At 41.7% G+C, this 17619-nt stretch overlaps 1 protein-coding gene across 2 annotated transcripts in view; it reads left to right on the forward strand.

Moving 5' to 3' along the window:
* Positions 1–17619, forward strand: part of Sae1 (SUMO1 activating enzyme subunit 1) — a 62909-nt gene continuing 45290 nt past the window's right edge. Inside the window, exons 1-3 of one of the 2 annotated variants that reach the window (XM_063252965.1) lie at positions 1–203; positions 8044–8155; positions 14962–15135. In XM_063252965.1, coding sequence (XP_063109035.1) covers positions 106–203; positions 8044–8155; positions 14962–15135 — 384 coding nt within the window. In that variant the 5' untranslated portion in view covers positions 1–105. The remainder of the gene's footprint in view (positions 204–8043; positions 8156–14961; positions 15136–17619) is intronic. The other variant, XM_013146929.3, reaches the window with a different exon arrangement.

Below are 17619 nucleotides of genomic sequence, written 5' to 3' on the forward strand. Positions count from 1 at the left end.
GACGCAGACGGGGTCTAGGCGCGCGGCTAGCGGCAGTTGGAGGCGCGCGAGCCGGCAGACTGTTGGCTAGAAGACTTGAGAGCAGCGGCAGCAAGAACTGGCGCCATGGTGGAGAAGGAGGAGGCCGGTGGCGGCATCAGCGAGGAGGAGGCGGCACAATATGATCGGCAGATCCGCCTCTGGGGATTGGAAGCTCAGAAACGGTCAGGGCCGTAGTGGCGTAAACCGTCTGGGCTTTTGAGGGGGCGACGGTCGGAGGCGCCCCGGGGCGTGAGGGGGCGGGAGGCCTGGTTTGAATATCGGAGCCGGGATTTTTATGGCTGGCTCTCCTGATGGGGCTGGAGGATGGACTGCGAGTGTTTCTGGAGGACGTGAAAGATGAGTGGTCGCGGGTAGAGTAGGAGGGGTCGGAAGCCTCTGAACAGGGTGGAAGGGGGGTCTTGAGAGTGCAGAAGATTCGAACCTGAGGACCGGGCTCCGGAAGCGAGGAGGAACAGTGGTTCATTCATTCCAGGGGTGGGGGGCGGGCTCCCTAACTGATGCGGGAGCAGTGTTTTTTTGTGGCTCCTAGGGGCCGAGCCAGAATGACAATGTGGATTTTGAGGATTGGAGAGACCAGGGGAATCTGAGAGGACTATAGGTAGCAAAAGAGGATACGGGTGCTTTGGTTTGAGGTGTGTACAGAGCCCACAGGAGAAGCCACTTGGGTGTTCGGTACAGTTAAGTGGGGAATGAGATCTCAGAAATGCGATTGATTACGTTTTTGGGGTCCTTGGGCTTCCAGCCTGCTGCTTAAGCATTCTGCCAATCACTAACCAATAGCCCAGCTTTATTTATTTATTTATTTAAAAATTTTGAGGGGCGGGGCTGGGGATTTAGCTCAGCGGCATAAGTACCTGCCTTGCAAGCAGGCAGTCGTGAGTAGGATCCCCGGTACCGATAAAAATGAAAAAGACAAAAAAAAAAAAAAAAAAAAAAATTGGGGGGGGGGCAAGATCTGACCAAGCTATTAAATTGCCTACATTGCACCGGAACTTGTAGTGTTCTTTGCTTACCCCCCTATCTGGAGTTACAGGCTTGTGTCCATGTACCTGGCTCAATCATGCATTTCTTTTTTTCCTTTTTTTTCTTTTGGTATCAGGGATCGAACTCACAAACTGGTGCTCGCCAGGCAGGCGCTCATGCCACTGAGCTGAATCCTCAGCCCCTGTTTTTTAAATTTTTAAATTTTTTTTGTCTTTTTGAGACAGGGTCTCTATGCATTTCAGGCTGACCTTGAACTCCCAGCGATCTGCCTGTCTCAGCTTCCAAGTGCTGGAATTACATCAATCATGTATTTCTTGAACAGTGTTTGCAGCCTGTGAGCGAGAGTCAAAGGATTAGACAGCCTAGAAGGCTTCTGACAGGTGATGTTGAGCCTCAGGTTTGTCCAGCCATCCAGCCACCTGGAAGAACTTCCTAGCATAGGGAACAGTAACTGCAAAATCCCTGAGGCCTGAGCTGCTTGGAAGATTAGAGAACTAGGGCGGCAGGAGCCAAATGAGTTAAAGAGTAGCTTTATTCTAACTGCTGGGAAACCTGTTGAAGTGTTTGAATGTGGGAGTAAATTGTGATTTGTGTTTTAAAGGGATGATTCTGTATGGAGAAAAAGGCACAGTGAGCAGTAATACAGTTAAAGATTCTAGGAGCTGGAGATTTAGCTCAGCGGCAAAGGGCCTGCCTAGCAAGCAGGCAGTCGTGAGTTCGATCTCTGGTACTGATAAAAAGGAAAAAGACCAAATAAATAAATAAATAAGTAAAGATTCTGGTCGACTGTTGAGGTCATGAATAAGTTTGAGACAAAAACAGTGGTGCTCGGTGAGCAAGGTACTGCTTGTCTGTAATCCTAGAAATTTGGGGGGCTGAGGTGGGAGGGTTACCATGACTATAGGGCCAGTCCAGACTATAGTGGGTTCAAGGCTGCCCTGGACTACGTAAGAGTCCCTATTGCAACAAAATAAAACACAAAAGTTCCTGTATCTGTTTCAACTAACAGCAGCTGTCTAGAGTAGGAAGGACAGTGATTTCATTCCCTGTACAGACAAAGTAAGATCCTCCTTACCTGGCCTCTAAGAGAGCTCCAGGTGGAATAGTGGAACTCTGGGAGCGTTTATGAAATGGAAGGGCTAAAAGTTGGGAGACTGTAAAATGGAGAAGATGGTGGACATTTTATGTAGCCCAGGTGGACTTTGAATTTGCAGTGCTTCTTGTGCCTCAGCCTCCCTCAGGAAGTGTGCGCCGCCATGTCCAGTATCTGTCATCTCACTTGGCTTTTCAGTGTTTGGTATATTTGACTAGTTTTTTTCTAGAAAACTTGACTAACAGTGCACATATATTTCTGCAGTTCTGCCTCTTTCTTCTACTTCTGCATTATATTATTTTCTCAGAACCTAAAATAAAAATTAAGATTCTGTGTCCCTTCCCTACTCTATTTTAGGCATCTCTTTTCCTTTTTCACCCTAGTAGGTGACCCCACTGTTTACCTGGTGGCACAGACCAGAAATCCAAGAGTTTTTTTTATTAATATTTGTCTTTTTATGTTCATATCCCATGCATTGGCAAGTCCTATTGGCTCTGCTTTGAGTCTTATTTCGTCCACTTTTCTTCATTTCTTAGTCCCAGGCACCCTACATCATGTCTGTCACTGTCTCCTCAGTAATCTGCTCTTATCCTTTTTCTCTTTTTCTTTTTTATTTTTGAGTCAGGGTCTCACTATGTCGTCAAGGGTAGCCTCAAACTTGAAGCTACCCCTCCTGCCTTACCAACTTCCCTTAGTGCTGGGATTATAGATTTGTACCACCACACCCATTCATTCCCTCATCGTTCTTAACTCTGCTCCACACAGTAGCCAGCCTTTTATTATTTTCTTCTTCATGACACACTGGAGTTTGAACCTAGGGGTGCTCTACCACTGAGTTACCCTCCTCAACCTGTTATATATATATATATATATATATATATATATATATATATATTAACCTGCTTTATATTTTGAGAAAGAGTATGGAGATTTAAGGTGCTTGCTAAATTGCCCTGGCTGGCCTTGAACTTGTGATTCCTTGGCCTCAACCTATCATGTGACTTTAAGACTACACATTTTATTTCTGATATTGAGAGGCAGGCTCTGAAGTAATACTGTCTGAGCTGTTGATACCTGCTTTTGCCATGTGGTAGCTGTGTGATCTTGGGCAAGTTCCTGATAGCTCTGTTTGTCAGTATATTTTCATATTGCTAATGAGACAAATCACTACAAACTGACTACTGTAAAACAACACAGACTATTCTCTTGCTGTTCTGGAGGTCAGAGGTGTGAAATCAGTTCACTGTGCTAAACTCAATGTCACTAGGTGTATGCTCCCTGTGGAGGCTTTTGGGGAAAAACTGATTTTTCTGGTGATTGCAGGCTGACTGCATTCCTTGGTTTGTGTCCTCTCCAAAGGGAGCAATGCAGCACCTTAAATCTCATTAACTCATGCATATTACACACCTGTTGCCTAGCAGTATTTTATAATCAAGGCAATAGAGTGAAAATTTCAGTGACTAAAAGACAAAAAAAAAAAAAAAATAGAGTATGGTCTCAGGATGCATCCATTTATTCAGTTGGCAGTGTCTCAATTTTATCCTTATTTATGGCTGAGTAGTACTGCATTGTACACAAATAACAAACTCACTAAGACAGGAATTAAGGAAATCACACCTTTCACATTAAGGTCCAAAAGAATGAAATACTTAGGAATCAAAAGTAAGTAAAAGATCTTTACATTGAAAACTATAGTACTCTGAAAAAGGAGACCCCAAAAGGATATCAGAAAATGGAATGATATCCAGTGATCTTGGATGGAAGAGCAAACATAGTGAAAATGGCCATACTCCCAAGATTATACAGATATGATGGCAATCCTGATCAAAATACCATTAACCTACCTCACAGAATTAGAGGAAACATTCGTAAAATTCATTTGGAACCAGAGGAGACCTAGGAAAGCAAAGAAAGGCAAGGCAGGGGGCATCACAATCCCTGATTTGCAATTATACTACAAAGTGACTGTGATAGAAACAGCTTGATATTGGGGGGAAAAACAGACTTAGGGTCATTAGAACAGACTAGGTGATGCAGAAACAACTCCAAATACATTCAGTCACTTTGTCTTCCACAAAAGGCCAAAGACCTTTACTGGAAGAAAGATAACATCTAATAAATGGTGCTGGAAAAACTGGCTTTTCACATGCTGAACCAGACCCATGTCTCTCACCATACACTAAACTAAAATCAAAGTGGATCAGAGATTTAAATATTAAAACAGAGGCTGGGGATGTACCTCAATGGCACGGCACCTGCCTGGTAAGTGCAAGGTCCTAGTACCAAAATAGATGGATATTAAAACAGGCCTGGGGCTATAGCTCAGTGGCACAGTGCCTGCTTGGCAAGCACAAGTCCTTAGTTCTGTTCCTGGTATCAGAATAAACAAATATTAAAACAGAAACACCACATCTGCTAGAAGAGAGTTGATAGAACTCTTTAGGATATAAGTGTAGGTGAATACTTTATGAACAGAACACTGATCACTCAGGAGTTACCACAAAAAATCAACATGTGGGATTTCATCTTACTAAAAAGTTGTTGCTGTTGGTTTTTTTGAAACAGAAACTCACTATGTAGTTCAAGCTAGGCAATCCTCGAACTGACACTGATCCTACAGGGGGCTGGGGATTTAGCTCAGCGGCATAAGTGCCTACCTTGCAAGCAAGTAGTCGTGAGTTCGATCCCCGGTACCGGGAAAAACGAAAAACGAAAAAGACAGTGATCCTCCTGCCCCAGCCTTCCAAGTGCTAGGATTACAGACTTGAGCCACTGTGTCTGGTTTCAAAAGCTTTTGAACAGCAAAAGAAACAACCAACAGAGTAAAGAGACAACCCACAGAGTGAGAAAAACTTGTCTGAGCTGTTCTTTAGACAAAGGACTAATACCTAGAATATATAAACAACTCAAAAATCCTACCACCTTTTTTTTTGAGCTAGGGTCTCACTGTGTAGTTCAGACTGGCCTTGAACTCACCATGTAGCTCAGGCTGGCTTTGAATTCATAGTGTCCTCCTGCCTCCCCATACTGTGCAAATTTAACAAACCAATCCAAAAATGGGCATCTGAAATTGACACAGACTTCTAGATAAAGAAGTAGAAATGGCAAATAAATAAGGGGAAGAATGTTCAACCTTACTGCTCATTCAAGAGATGCAAATTAAAACAATACTGAGATTCCATGTCACCCCAGAAAGAATGACTGTTACCAAGAAGTCAACCAATAGCATGCTGGCCAGGCTGTGGGAAAAGGAACCCTTCAGGGGGCTGGGGATTTAGCTCAGTGGCATACGCACCTGCCTTGCAAGCGTGTGGTCATGAGTTCGATCCCTGGTACCAGTAAAAATACAAAAAAAAAAAAAAAAAAAAAAAAAAAAAAAAGGAACCCTTCTTCATTGTTGGTGGGAGTGTAGACTGGTGCAATCATTGTGGAATTTGGAGATTACTAAAAAAAAACTAGGACTAAAGGTTCCATTTGATACAGCTATTACCATCTTTGGTATCTTCATGAAAGAATGAAAAGCATTATACCATAGCGATATATGCATACCCATGTTTATAATAGCACAGTTTGTAATAGCCAAATCTCAAAACTAGCCCAAATGCCCATCAACTGTTGAATGGAGCCAGGGATTTAGCTTAGTTGCACAAGTGTCTGCCTGGCAAGTATGAGGTTATGAGTCCGATCCCTGGTACCCAAAAAAACCCCACCAAACAAAAATACCCTGATGAATGAATAAAGAAGTGTTGTTGTTGTTATTTTTTTTTTAATGTAGTAGTACTCAGAAAAAAAGGATATACTTTTTTTTTTTTTTTTGTCTTTTTCATTTTTTTATCGGTATCAGGGATTGAACTCATGACCGCCTGCTTGCAAGGCAGGCACTTATGCCGCTGAGCTAAACCCCCAGTCCCAGGATATACTTTTTTTCAGTAGGGATTGAACTCATGACCTTATACTTGCTAGGCAGGCGCTTACGCTGCTGAGCTAAACCCTGGCCCCAAAAGGGATATACTGCAGACATTTCTGTTACACAGTGAGTTTAAGACCAGCCTGAACTACATAGTGAGACTCTGTACCGAAAAGAAAACTTGTTTTTTGCGGGGAGGAGGTACCAGGAATCAAACTCAGGACCTTGTGTTAGCCAGCGAGGTGCTTGTACCATTGAGCTATATCCCTGGCCCTAAGAAAACCTTTTTTTGGTAGCAGCTTCACTGGCTAGCAGACCGTAAATTTGTGTGATACTGTTCTACATTCTTAGTAATATTTTTCAGTGAAAATAATCATACATGTTCTGCAGAATGATTAGTGGTTTTAATTAGAAGATACTGGCTAAGATCCTGATGAGGTTGTCTTATACTGATGTAAAGTTTATATTTCCTTTTTCTAATCTGAAAAAGTATGCTTCTGAAACATTTCTGATTCAAGAGATTTCAGATATCGTGAACCTATGCTGCTTCCCTGTGACTTTGGAGTCTTAGGATAGCCTTTCTCTAACTGCCTTATTCTTAGCCTCATCTGTTGCTCTACAGATTTAAAAGAGCTAAATATTACCCGTGTACACCCTGTTTTCATGGTGTCATGTGTTTTGCTTCTGTGTTAATAGTATAAATAGTATCCTCTCTTACTACCTCTTTGGCTATCTCACCGGTTTGTGCTCTGCCATCTGTCTTCTCTTACCTTAAGTGTGAAACCTTCCTCATCCATGGCTTCCCATTATGGTCAGAAAAAGTCCAGAACCCTTCCAGTCCCTGTAAGAGCCTTTATGAGATGGCCCCAGGGTCTGCCTACAACTTTGATTCCTATCATTCTTCCCTTTGTGCACAGGTCTTCCTGTCTGTCCTCCTGTCTCTGAAATATGCTAGTGTATTTCTGTGCTTCAGGTTTCTATGCTTCTTGCTTTGCTAGCTGGGATACTCTGCTCCCAGATATTTGTGTTTGACCTTTATTTAGATTTTTATTCAAGTAAGACTTTCTCAGAAAGGGAGTTTTATTTTCATGATCACTGTAAAAATTTATCCTGTATGCTGGGCCTGGTGGTGCATGCCTGTAATCACAGCACTCAGGCGACTGAGGCAGGAGGAGTTCATGTTTGCTCTGAGTATGAGGCCAGTCTAGGCTACATAGTATGTTCAAGGCTAGCTTGGACTACACAGTGAGACCCTGTCGCAAAAAAAAGACAAAATGAACTGGGTGGTGGTTTACGCCTGTAATCCCAACACTGGGGAGGCTGAGGCAGGAGGATCATTGCGAGTTTGAGACCAGCCTATAATACAAAGAGAGCTCAAGGTTAGCCTGAACTGCGTAGAAGAGACCCAGTCTCAAAAGACAAAAAAAAAAAAAAAAAAAAAGACAACGTGAAACAAAACAACCCCCAGATTCTCTCTCATCCTTGATTTCTATCGTGCTCAATTTTCATCACTTTTGTTTTTGTTTTGTTTTGTTTTGTTTTTGGCCAGTACTTGGAATTGAATTCAGGACCTACATACTGAACTGTTTCCTTCCTTTTGAGACAGGGTCTTGCTAAGTTGCTCAGACCAGGCAGGAATTTGTGGTTCTTGTGCCTATGGGATTACAAATTGCACTACCATACCTGGTGCTAGTTGGCATGTGTTTATCTGTCCTCCTCCTTTCCAGGAGAGAGGGGCTGTTATATTTACATTATCACTGTATTTCATTATGCTAGCCCAGTACCTGTGAACTTGTGTGGGATGAGTTGGAATGTATCTGTTTAGTAGGTTTGAGACTGTCAGACCTCACTTCCACCCTGGTGTGTGTGGTACTCAGGAGGTTAGACAGGACTGCTGTGAGTCTGAGATCAGCCTAGGCATTCTGTGAAACCAGAATTAGTTCCCTGTTACTTTGTTCTGTGATTTAGCACACACTACTGTTGTGTATCATCAGGTTAACAGTGTCTCCCTTAACAGGCTTCGGGCCTCCCGTGTGCTTCTTGTCGGCATGAAAGGACTTGGAGCTGAAATTGCCAAGAATCTCATCTTGGCAGGAGTGAAAGGACTGACCATGCTGGATCATGAACAGGTGTGCCTTTGCCCTATCACTGCCCTTCTCTTTGCTCTGCCCATTTTGTGATTTCCTACTTGTGCTGAGAAAGCAAGCTGTAGTTAGTGGGGAACTATAGCCTGTGGAGATTGACAGCGCTGGCACTAGCTTTGAATTCCAACTGTACCACATTCTGGCTGGATGACAGTGTAGGCTCAAGGTCACCACACTGAGCTTGTAAGTTTGTAAAATTGAGTTAGTAATCTCTCCCTTAGGAAAGTGGTTGTAAGGATTAGAGAAATGGTTTTCCAATCTGGCCATAAAAGTCATCTGAATAACTAACTGAAAATACAGTGAAGCCCAAGTGACCCAGATAGCTTGTTTACTTGCTTATTTATTTTCTTAGCCACTAGACAATCAGGATATTAATGAAAAACTTAACACTCTTTATATGGGTGTCCAGGAAGATCTGGAAGGGTTGGGTTTTTTGTTTTTGTACTGGGGATCGAATTCACAGCTGTGCGCTTGCAAGGCAGGCGCTTATGCTGCTGAGCTAAATCTCCAGCCCTTTGTTTTTGTTTTAAACAGGTTCTTGCTCTGTAGCCTAGGCTGACCTCAAACTCACAGCAATCCTGCCTCAGCCTCCTGAGTGCTGAGTTAACAAGTGTGTACCACTATGTCTGGTTGAAAGTATTCTCCTTTTTTGTTGAAAGTATTCTTTTTACTAAAAAAAAATCCTACTTCAAGCTGAGGATAGTGTGCATTTCCTATAATTTTTGAGAGACCAGGGCAGTAAGGATTATAAGTTCAAGGCAAAATCGGGCAATTTAGTGAGGGCTGTCTCAAAGTAAAACAAAAAGGAATGGGGATGCAGTTCAGTATGTGGCCTTGAATTCAGTCCTCTGTCTGTCTGTCTCTCACACACACGTGTTTATCTCCTGATATATGGAAAAAAAAGAAATGATAGTTGGTTTACTTTATTTTACAGCCCCCAATTTAATTTTTTTTTTTTTCTTTTGGTACACGGAATTGAACTCTGAGCCTCATGCTTGCCAGGCAGGAACTGTGCTGCTGAGCTGCATTCCAAGCTTTCTTTAAGTTGCATTTTAAAAAGCACAAGGTCCTGAGTTTAATTCCCCATACTAAAAAGAAAAAAAAAAATCTAAGGAAAAATATTCTTGAAATCTAGCTGCCAGGGGACAGGGTGCATTTTTCTGATCACACTGCCCTCTAGAGGTCAAAGCACCTCATTCAAAGAGGAACATTTGAAAAGGGTAAGAGAGTTTAAGTAGAATACTGTACTGATAGCAGTTGGCTTGGAAACATAAAACTCCATGGGGGCTAGGTATTGTAATGCATATCTGTAGTCCCATCTGTTTGGAAGCCTGGGACAGAAGGATCTCAAGTTTGAAACCAGCCTGGGCAATTTAGTGTGACCTTGTTTCAAAATATTAAAAAAAAAAAAAAAATCAGCCATATATACCTGACACCCTAAAATAAGAGGATTGCAGATTAAAGTCTATTTTGGGCAATTTAGAAAAACCCTGTCTCAAAAAGGAGTGGGAACTAGCTCAATGTGAACATACTGAGTTCAGTCCCCATTACCAAAAAAAAAAAAAAAAAAAAAAAAAAAGGAAGAAAAAGAAACAATAGAAATACTGACTTTCTCACTTAGTTGTGGGAATATGTGAATGGAGGGTGATCATACAGTGAAACGTGTGATAAGGTTCTAATATCACATGGAACAGTGATGACTGTTGCCCATTGAACAAGCTGATCGCTGTCCCTTACCACTTCATTTGCAGGGCCACAGTGCCTTTCTCCTGCCTAACAAGGTGATCTTCAACCTCAACTGTTCATTCGTTCTTTCTTTCTTCTTTTTGAGATAAGGCCTCACTATGCAGTTCAGGCTGGCCTTGAACTCATTTTGTTTGTAACTTGGGCTCAAACTTGGAATCATCCACCTGCCTCAACCTCCTGAGCACTGGGATTACAGGCATGCGCAACCATGCCTGGCTCCAGCTGTGTGTACTTTAGGACATCCAAGAAGTTAGTTTAAAAATAGAGTTAATGAATTCTCTGGTGAGTCTGATAGGGAGAGTTGACCACTGCTGGCTTCACGTAACCTGCTTCTAGTTAATTTATTCATCCTGACTCCCTCAGATAAATTAACCATTCATGAACACCCCATGATGGTTTTCCCATCTGCAATTTCCCTGACTATGAACACCCTAGGGAAACAGTGCTGCATAGTACCAAGGTTTTGGAATTATGCAGACTTGGGCTCAAATCCTAGCTCTTCAAACTGAACAAAGGACTTAACCTCTCAAATTTAGTTTGCTCCTCTCTAAAATGATGATGTTGATCTTCCTGAGAACTTTGAGTTTGTATTGAGCAAGCATCTGAGCGTACCTGCTGGGTACTTTGTAGTCTGCTAGGTGCTAGAGATAGAAACATGCTGAAAGTTTGTTTCCTTCTCAATTTTTCTAGAAACCAGTGTGCAGGTTACGTGACTTGGGTCATTGTATCAAGAAGGTGCCATGGATATTCTGAGTAGATCTTAAAGAATAAAGAATGTTGCATCAAGTTTGAGGAGCTGTTTTAGGTGGGGAACATGAATGTTGGCACAAAAGCCCATCAGCAGGGCAAAAATGGTATAACAAGCACTGTGGTGTTTTTACAGTATGAGAGCCAACATGGTGGGGGTAGGGCAGGTTTCAGGTCAAGACTGTGTTAGGAGGACCTTCTGGAGAATCCACTGTAAATTTTTACTCAGTCCCAAGTGATCCTGCAGATGGAACCAGCAACAAGTGTGCCAGACTCCTTTTACTTATATCTACTAGATGGACCTTATGAACTCTTTCATAACTGCTAAACCTCAATGTGACTTGTAGCCAAGGCCCATTCGAAGAGCTCTCTGGAGAAGGCTTCTGACTGCTATCTCCCTTACACTGATTCCTCTCAGCTTGAAGTGAAACTACGCCCCCTTTTCCCTAACTGCAGGTAGGATTAGCTCTTCAGAGGGGCAATATTATAGACATAAATTGGCTAGAAATACAGGCAGTCAGACAGGACTAGGCTCTTGAAGGAGTCAGTGCAAAAGATGAGAATGCATCAAAAACTGGCTGGAAGTGCACCTGAGGATTACAGTCACAATGCCCAGATTTATACTGTTCGCTAAGAAAGCTTGAGATTATGGGTACCACCCTTTTGAGTCTTTCCATGTGAATAAACCATTGTCTGCCATCTACTAAGACTAAAGACAAGACCAAAACCATAGATTATTGACCAAGTTTAATGATGTCATCCATATGCATTGGATCAATATTAGCTAAATGACTAAACTTGTAATCTTACTGGCTGTTTATAATTTGTGACTTGGTGCTATAAAACTTTGTCAGACAAATAGACTTGTTGGCAACCTGTTTAGAATCCCTTCTGTCTCTCAGAAGCTGTTCTATTCCCCAATAAAATTTTCTACTCATAAAAAACAGTTTTCACTCAGTCTTATAGGTTCTAAAAGCTCATTAAATATTTTTAAATGGATGGAGAAGGGGACCTGGTCAGCTTTGGGCTTTATCATTAGTAAGGTAGATCATTGTCATGGGGATAGGTCACCAGTAAATAGATGTGTTTGAGTAAATCACTGATCATTTTGTGAATTATGTTCAGTACAGGATACATGGCAGAAGACCACTTAGATTGCTGCTGTGTAGATGAGAGATTGCTGCTGTATAGATGAGAGGTAAAAAGGGTTTGAGCAAAGATCTTGGTGATACAGATGACAAGAAGCATATGTCTGTGAGAGAGAAATTTAGGTGACATAATTGGTGGACATGTTCATATTAAAGTTTAAGAAAAAGCAGGAATGGCTGCAGCACCTGAGATTTTACTGAAGGTGCCTGGGTCCTGTTCTGTGAGCTGTAGTTGTGTTTGGCCTACAGCAACTGGGGCCTGTTGTCATCACTGTTTTACAGAAAAAAAAACTAGGAAAGGAAGGGAAGTCTTAGTCCACCTAGGTCTTATTGTTGTGTCCAGGACCTACCCATGCTCTTAGCCACTGTTCCATGCAGCTAGAGTCAGGGAAATATCAGTGACAAGAAGTGCAGGTTTCTGCCTGGGTGATTGGATGGATATTTGGTGGCTTACCCACAAAGATGGCATACACACATGGAGGCCATCATGAAGGATTTAGCTGAGTTCAGTACCCAGTAATCCCAGGATTTAGGGAAGCTAAGGGAGGGGGAGACCAGTTTGAGTCTTACCTGGGCAATTTAGTGATACTCTGTCTCAAAATAAAATGGAAAACAAAGAGGGGCTAGGCATGTAGCTGAGTGGCAGGGCATCTGGATTTGAACCCCAGTACTGAAAATAAAAAAAGGAAGAAAGAGAAGAAGAAAAGGTTATCGGATATCCAGGAAGCAGTGGCTAGGTGGGCAGTTTTATAAACAACTCAGAGAGGTAAAAGGAAGAAATCTGTATTATTGAGAGGGATTTGAGAAATGACTGCAGATTCGGTGGACACTAAAAGAAGCATTGATTTGGTTTATGGGGTAAAGAGATAAGTGGTTGTACAGTGGAATCCTAGGGACCTCTGTACCAAGAGGGCCGAATAGAGACTGGGATTGAAGGCCAGGGCCGTGGAGTGACATGAGGAAGGAAGGTATGTGTGGGCTGGTGGTAATGACTAGTGTCGGTGGAGTAAGGGTATGCTTTTATTAACATCTTAATTTTGTGCATGCAATTAAATGTATGTAGTTCTACTATATTTACTCAAGGTCACAAAGCAAGTAGTTGAACCAGGTGTTGGGTTTTTTTTTGTTGTTTTGGCTTGGTTTTTTGGTATTGGGCATATTAACCCAGAGAATGCTGAGATACATCCCCAGCATTATTATTAAAATTTTCTTTTAAGAGCAGAATAATATTTATTGAGAGAAGGAAAGCTTCTGTCTGGTAGAGAGGCAGAAGGGATCCCGAGTGGGTTGCCTACTATTTTTTAAATTGTATTTTGAGACAGAGTCTTTTGTGTAGGCTGGCCTCATACTTGTATTTCTCCTGCCTCAGTTTCCCACAAAGCTGGAATTATAGGCATGTGCCACCATGCCTGGCTGAAGCAGGTTTTGAATAAAAGATTTGAATTGACCCTGGATTATTTCAGGGCCCTTGCTCATAATTACTGTGAAGTCCAGCCTCCCCTGCAGAATGAAATGGCTGAAGAAGTAGGCGGGAATGGATCAAGGATTATACTGCAGGGTTGGCCTTGGCCTGGATTAGGAGGAGGACCAGATCCTTTTTTTGGAGGAAAGTTGAGGAAGACTATGCTAGGGGTGATTGGTAGCAGAGATTGCTTCTGTTGAATATAGTCTTAGTGAAGGTGGTGAAATCACTGACAGATTAATGGCTGAATTAGGTACTGTTATGTGAAGAAATGCTTTGTGAGCAGTTTGGAGTCTGTAGTTTTGTAGTACTTACGGAATTACCATATTCCATTTTTGATGCTTTGCTCTACTGACATCCAGCCTTACGGTGAGGTCCATACTCTAGCCCCCACTCATCTTCTCTTTGAATTGTAATCAAATTTAAAAGTTCATTTCAGAGCCAAACATGGTGGTGCCCTCCTGTGATCCCAGCACTCAGGAGACTGAGGCAGGAGAATCACTGCAAGTTCAAGTCCAGCGTGGGTTACAAAGTAAACCCAAGGCTGCCCTGAACTGCATGGTGAGACCCTGTTCAAAAATGACAAAAAAATAAAATACAATAAAAGTTCATTTCAGGTATTCTTTTTTTTTTTTTTTTTTTTTGTCTTTTTCGTTTTTATCAATACCAGGGATCGAATTCACGACTGCCTGCTTGCAAGGCAGGCGCTTATGCCGCTGAGCTAAATCCCCAGCCCCTATTTCAGGTATTCTTAATTGTGTCTGATTTTTGCATTGGTCTGATTTTAAGCAATTTATAGTCAGAGACTGGATCCTTGTGCATTTCTTTGAATGCTTAGAGTTGGGTACACGATAGTATCTACAGTAGTTGATTCTGTGTTCTTAGCACTGTAACCAAAATCTGTGGTTGGTTGTTTTGTTCATTTGCTCATTCTTAAGAATTTTGCTATGGGGCTGGGGATTTAGCTCAGCAGCATAAGTGCCTGCTTTGTAAGCAGGCAGTCGTGAGTTCGATCCCTGGTACTGATAAAAACGAAAAAGACAAAAAAAAAGAATTTTGCTATGCAGGGCCCAGGATTTAGCTCGGTGGCATAAACACCTGCCTTACAAGCATCAGGCTGAGAGTTCATTTCAATTCCTGGTACCACAAAAAAAAAAGAATTTTGCTATGCAGTTCAGGCTTACTTTAATTCACTGTGTAGCCCAGGCTGGCCTTGAACTCTCGTGATCTATCTGCCTCAGCCTCCTGAGTTGTTAGGATTATAGATGTGTGTCACTGCACCCTGCAAAATCTGTATTCTCATCACTGGTAATCAGTCATTTGTTAGTAGCTAGAAACACAAGCAAATTTTAATGCAAGAAGAGACTTTCATTTAGAATGAATTTCCTTTATAAACACAAGGGGGCGCTCTTTATCAGTGATCAGTTTGAAAAAGTTCAATGAACTGCTTTAAATCTTTGAAGAGAGTCTATATTAGGCAAGTCACCATAGGAACAGTAATACAATTTGATGGTAGTAATACAATTTTAGGTATCCTTTAAAATAGGAAGTTCGTTGTCTTCAAAGTTATTTTCCAGGGCTGGGCATTATAGCTCAGCACACAAGTGCCTGCCTGGCAAGCATGAGATGATGATTTCGATTCCTAGTACCAGAAAAAAAAGAATAAAGAAAAAATTATTCCTTCCTAGGTATCTCCAGATGATCCTGGAGCTCAGTTCCTGATTCGCACTGGGTCCATTGGCCGAAACAGAGCTGAAGCCTCTTTGGAGAGAGCCCAGAATCTCAACCCCATGGTGGATGTGAAGGTGGACACTGAGGATATAGAGAAGAAGCCTGAGTCATTTTTCACTCAGTTTGATGCTGTAAGTTTCTTAATGAAGATTGCTAGGGGTGTTAAGCAAATTAAAGCACTAGTTGTAGGTGTACCAGAGCCTTCAAATTTTAAATTCTCAACGTTTTCTCAAGTACATTTTTTTTTTTTTTTTTTTTTTTTGGTCTTCTTCATTTTTATCGGTACCAGGGATCGAACTCACAACTGCCTGCTTGCATTATGCCGCTGAGCTAAATCCCCAGACCCCTCTCAAGTACATTTTAAAGCTGTTCTGTTCTAGCTGAGTATACCACATGAATATACTGGTAGATAGATTGTGTCTATAGGGCCTGCTGTGGTTGTGACACACTGTCTGCTGGCTTCTGGGAGTATGTCACCCCAAACACATTTCAGCCTGGTTGTTTGGACTTTCCAGAATCTTTGCACATAGCTTTGATGTATAGTATTACAAATGTTTTCTCCTAGAAAAATAACAAGTTGTTAATTTCAGTGGCAGAGACACTTTTGTGGTAGAAATACTGTATCCGACTACAGCTCCTGTTTTGTCTTAGGAAGAGCATACTTTACCTTGACCTGTGGCTGTCTCATTTGCCTTGGATAACAAGGCAGTATCACCTTAGTCATAAGTCCAGTGAGGCACAGGCAGCTCATTTACTTTCCCTGACAGTTCTGTGCGGGGGTGAAAGGATGAGTTAACTTCTGTATCAGTGTCTGATCTTTCAAACACAGTCCCCTCTATCCTGGGAAGGCCAGGGTAGCAGTGGAGGGTCACAAAGGTGGTACTTATTTTTAAGTGAAAGGCCTGTTACATACTAAGTTGGACTTTGGGTTGGCTATTTTGTTTTTCACAGTTTTTTGTTTTTGTTTTATTTTGGAGACAGTCTTACTATGTAGTTCAGATTGGTCCTGAATTCACTATGTAGACTAGAAGGGTCACACACTTGTGGCAATCCTCTTGCCTCAGCCTCCCAAGCAGTGGGATTATAGGCATTTGTCACCATGCCCAGCATCTCACTGTTGTATTTTATAGTATACCCATCTGTCCAACGTGGGCTTGGAATGATGGATCATCTGTGTATTTGACCTTTTAACCAGTCCTTTCTTTTTTTTTTTTTGTGGTACCAGGGATTGAACTCATGACCTCGCACTGGCTAGGCAGATGCTTATGCCCCTGAGCTAAATCCCCAGCCCCAAGTCCCTTCTATTTTATAACTTCAAGTACTGTTGTACTTTTCATTTGAATCTTTTTTTTGGTATAGGGGCTCAAACTCAACCATTTGCATCTTAAGTCTTCTCTTCATTTCCTTATCCATGGTAATCGCACTTTGTTTATTTGAAATGTCCCTTCAACTTGTAGATTTAGAGACATGGCTTATAAGAACAGATGAATATGGCCAGATAATGCCCATGCATGGGGCAAGGATGACTTCTCCCTGGGGCTTGTTTAGCTGGTCCACACAGGTGTTCCAGGATCGCTTTTTTTTTTGGTCTTTTTCCTTTTTATTGGTACCAGGGATCGAACTCACGACTGCCTGCTTGCAAGGCAGGTGCTTATGCCACTGAGCTAAATTCCCAGCCCCTCCGTGATCACTTTTGACTCTGGAGTTCATGAGTGTTCCCTGTGGCTCTCTTACCTTTTAGGTGTGCATTTTCCTTGGGTGTTTGCATCCTTTGAAACACCAAAGAGGTACATTAAGTGTTTTTCTTTTTCTTCCTGTGTTATTTTAGTACTCAGTCTGCTAGACAAAGAGGCTGTATCAAATGGCCTTATGTTCAGGCAAAAGCATGTGCAGTTTAGAAGCTAGGTAACTGTTTTCCTTCCTCCCTTTTCTCCCTCAGTGCTGGGAATTGAACCCAGTTCCTCAATTATGCTAAGCCACTGCTGTACCATTGAGCTATACCCCTAACCTCAAAGTTATCTTTTAATGGCAATCACAGAGCTTCTTAAAAGATGATATTTTGTGCAGTAGAACTTGGCTATTTCCAGCATGGCATGCTATTGGAAGACAACATAGAGGGTGCATACTCATAACTCCACTGAGTGAATCAGTGTTTGTCTTTTAAGTCAAAATACAAGGTCACTTGGCCTATAACCTTTCCTTTTGTCCTTTAATTCAGATAAAGTTTTACACCAAAATCTGTGAGAAAATAATCTCTTTCTTTCTTTCTTTTTTTTTTTTTTTTTTTTTTTTTTTTTTTGCAGTACCAGGAATTGAATTCAGGACCTTGCGCTTGTCAGGCAGGCACTTACGCCACTGAGCTAAATCCCCGACCCTGAGAAAATAATCTCAACAGGCTTTGTCTTTTTAACATACTAATCAAGAGAAGAGGAATGCTCTCCTATTGAAATATGATCTTTGGATCAGTTTAAAAAAATGTTTTGTTTTTCACCATAGATTCTTTGAATGTTAATAGATCTAGTTACTAGTTTAGAAATAGCTTGCTGAATTATTACTGTCTATTTGATGACAACTGTGTAGTTTGTATATGTTTATGGATTAGGGGAAGCATTCAT

The sequence above is a fragment of the Cavia porcellus genome, unplaced genomic scaffold (genome assembly GCF_034190915.1).
Source record: "Cavia porcellus strain 051 isolate PalLab524CR breed Dunkin Hartley unplaced genomic scaffold, mCavPor4.1 scaffold_7, whole genome shotgun sequence".
Classification (NCBI taxonomy): Eukaryota; Metazoa; Chordata; class Mammalia; order Rodentia; family Caviidae; genus Cavia; species Cavia porcellus.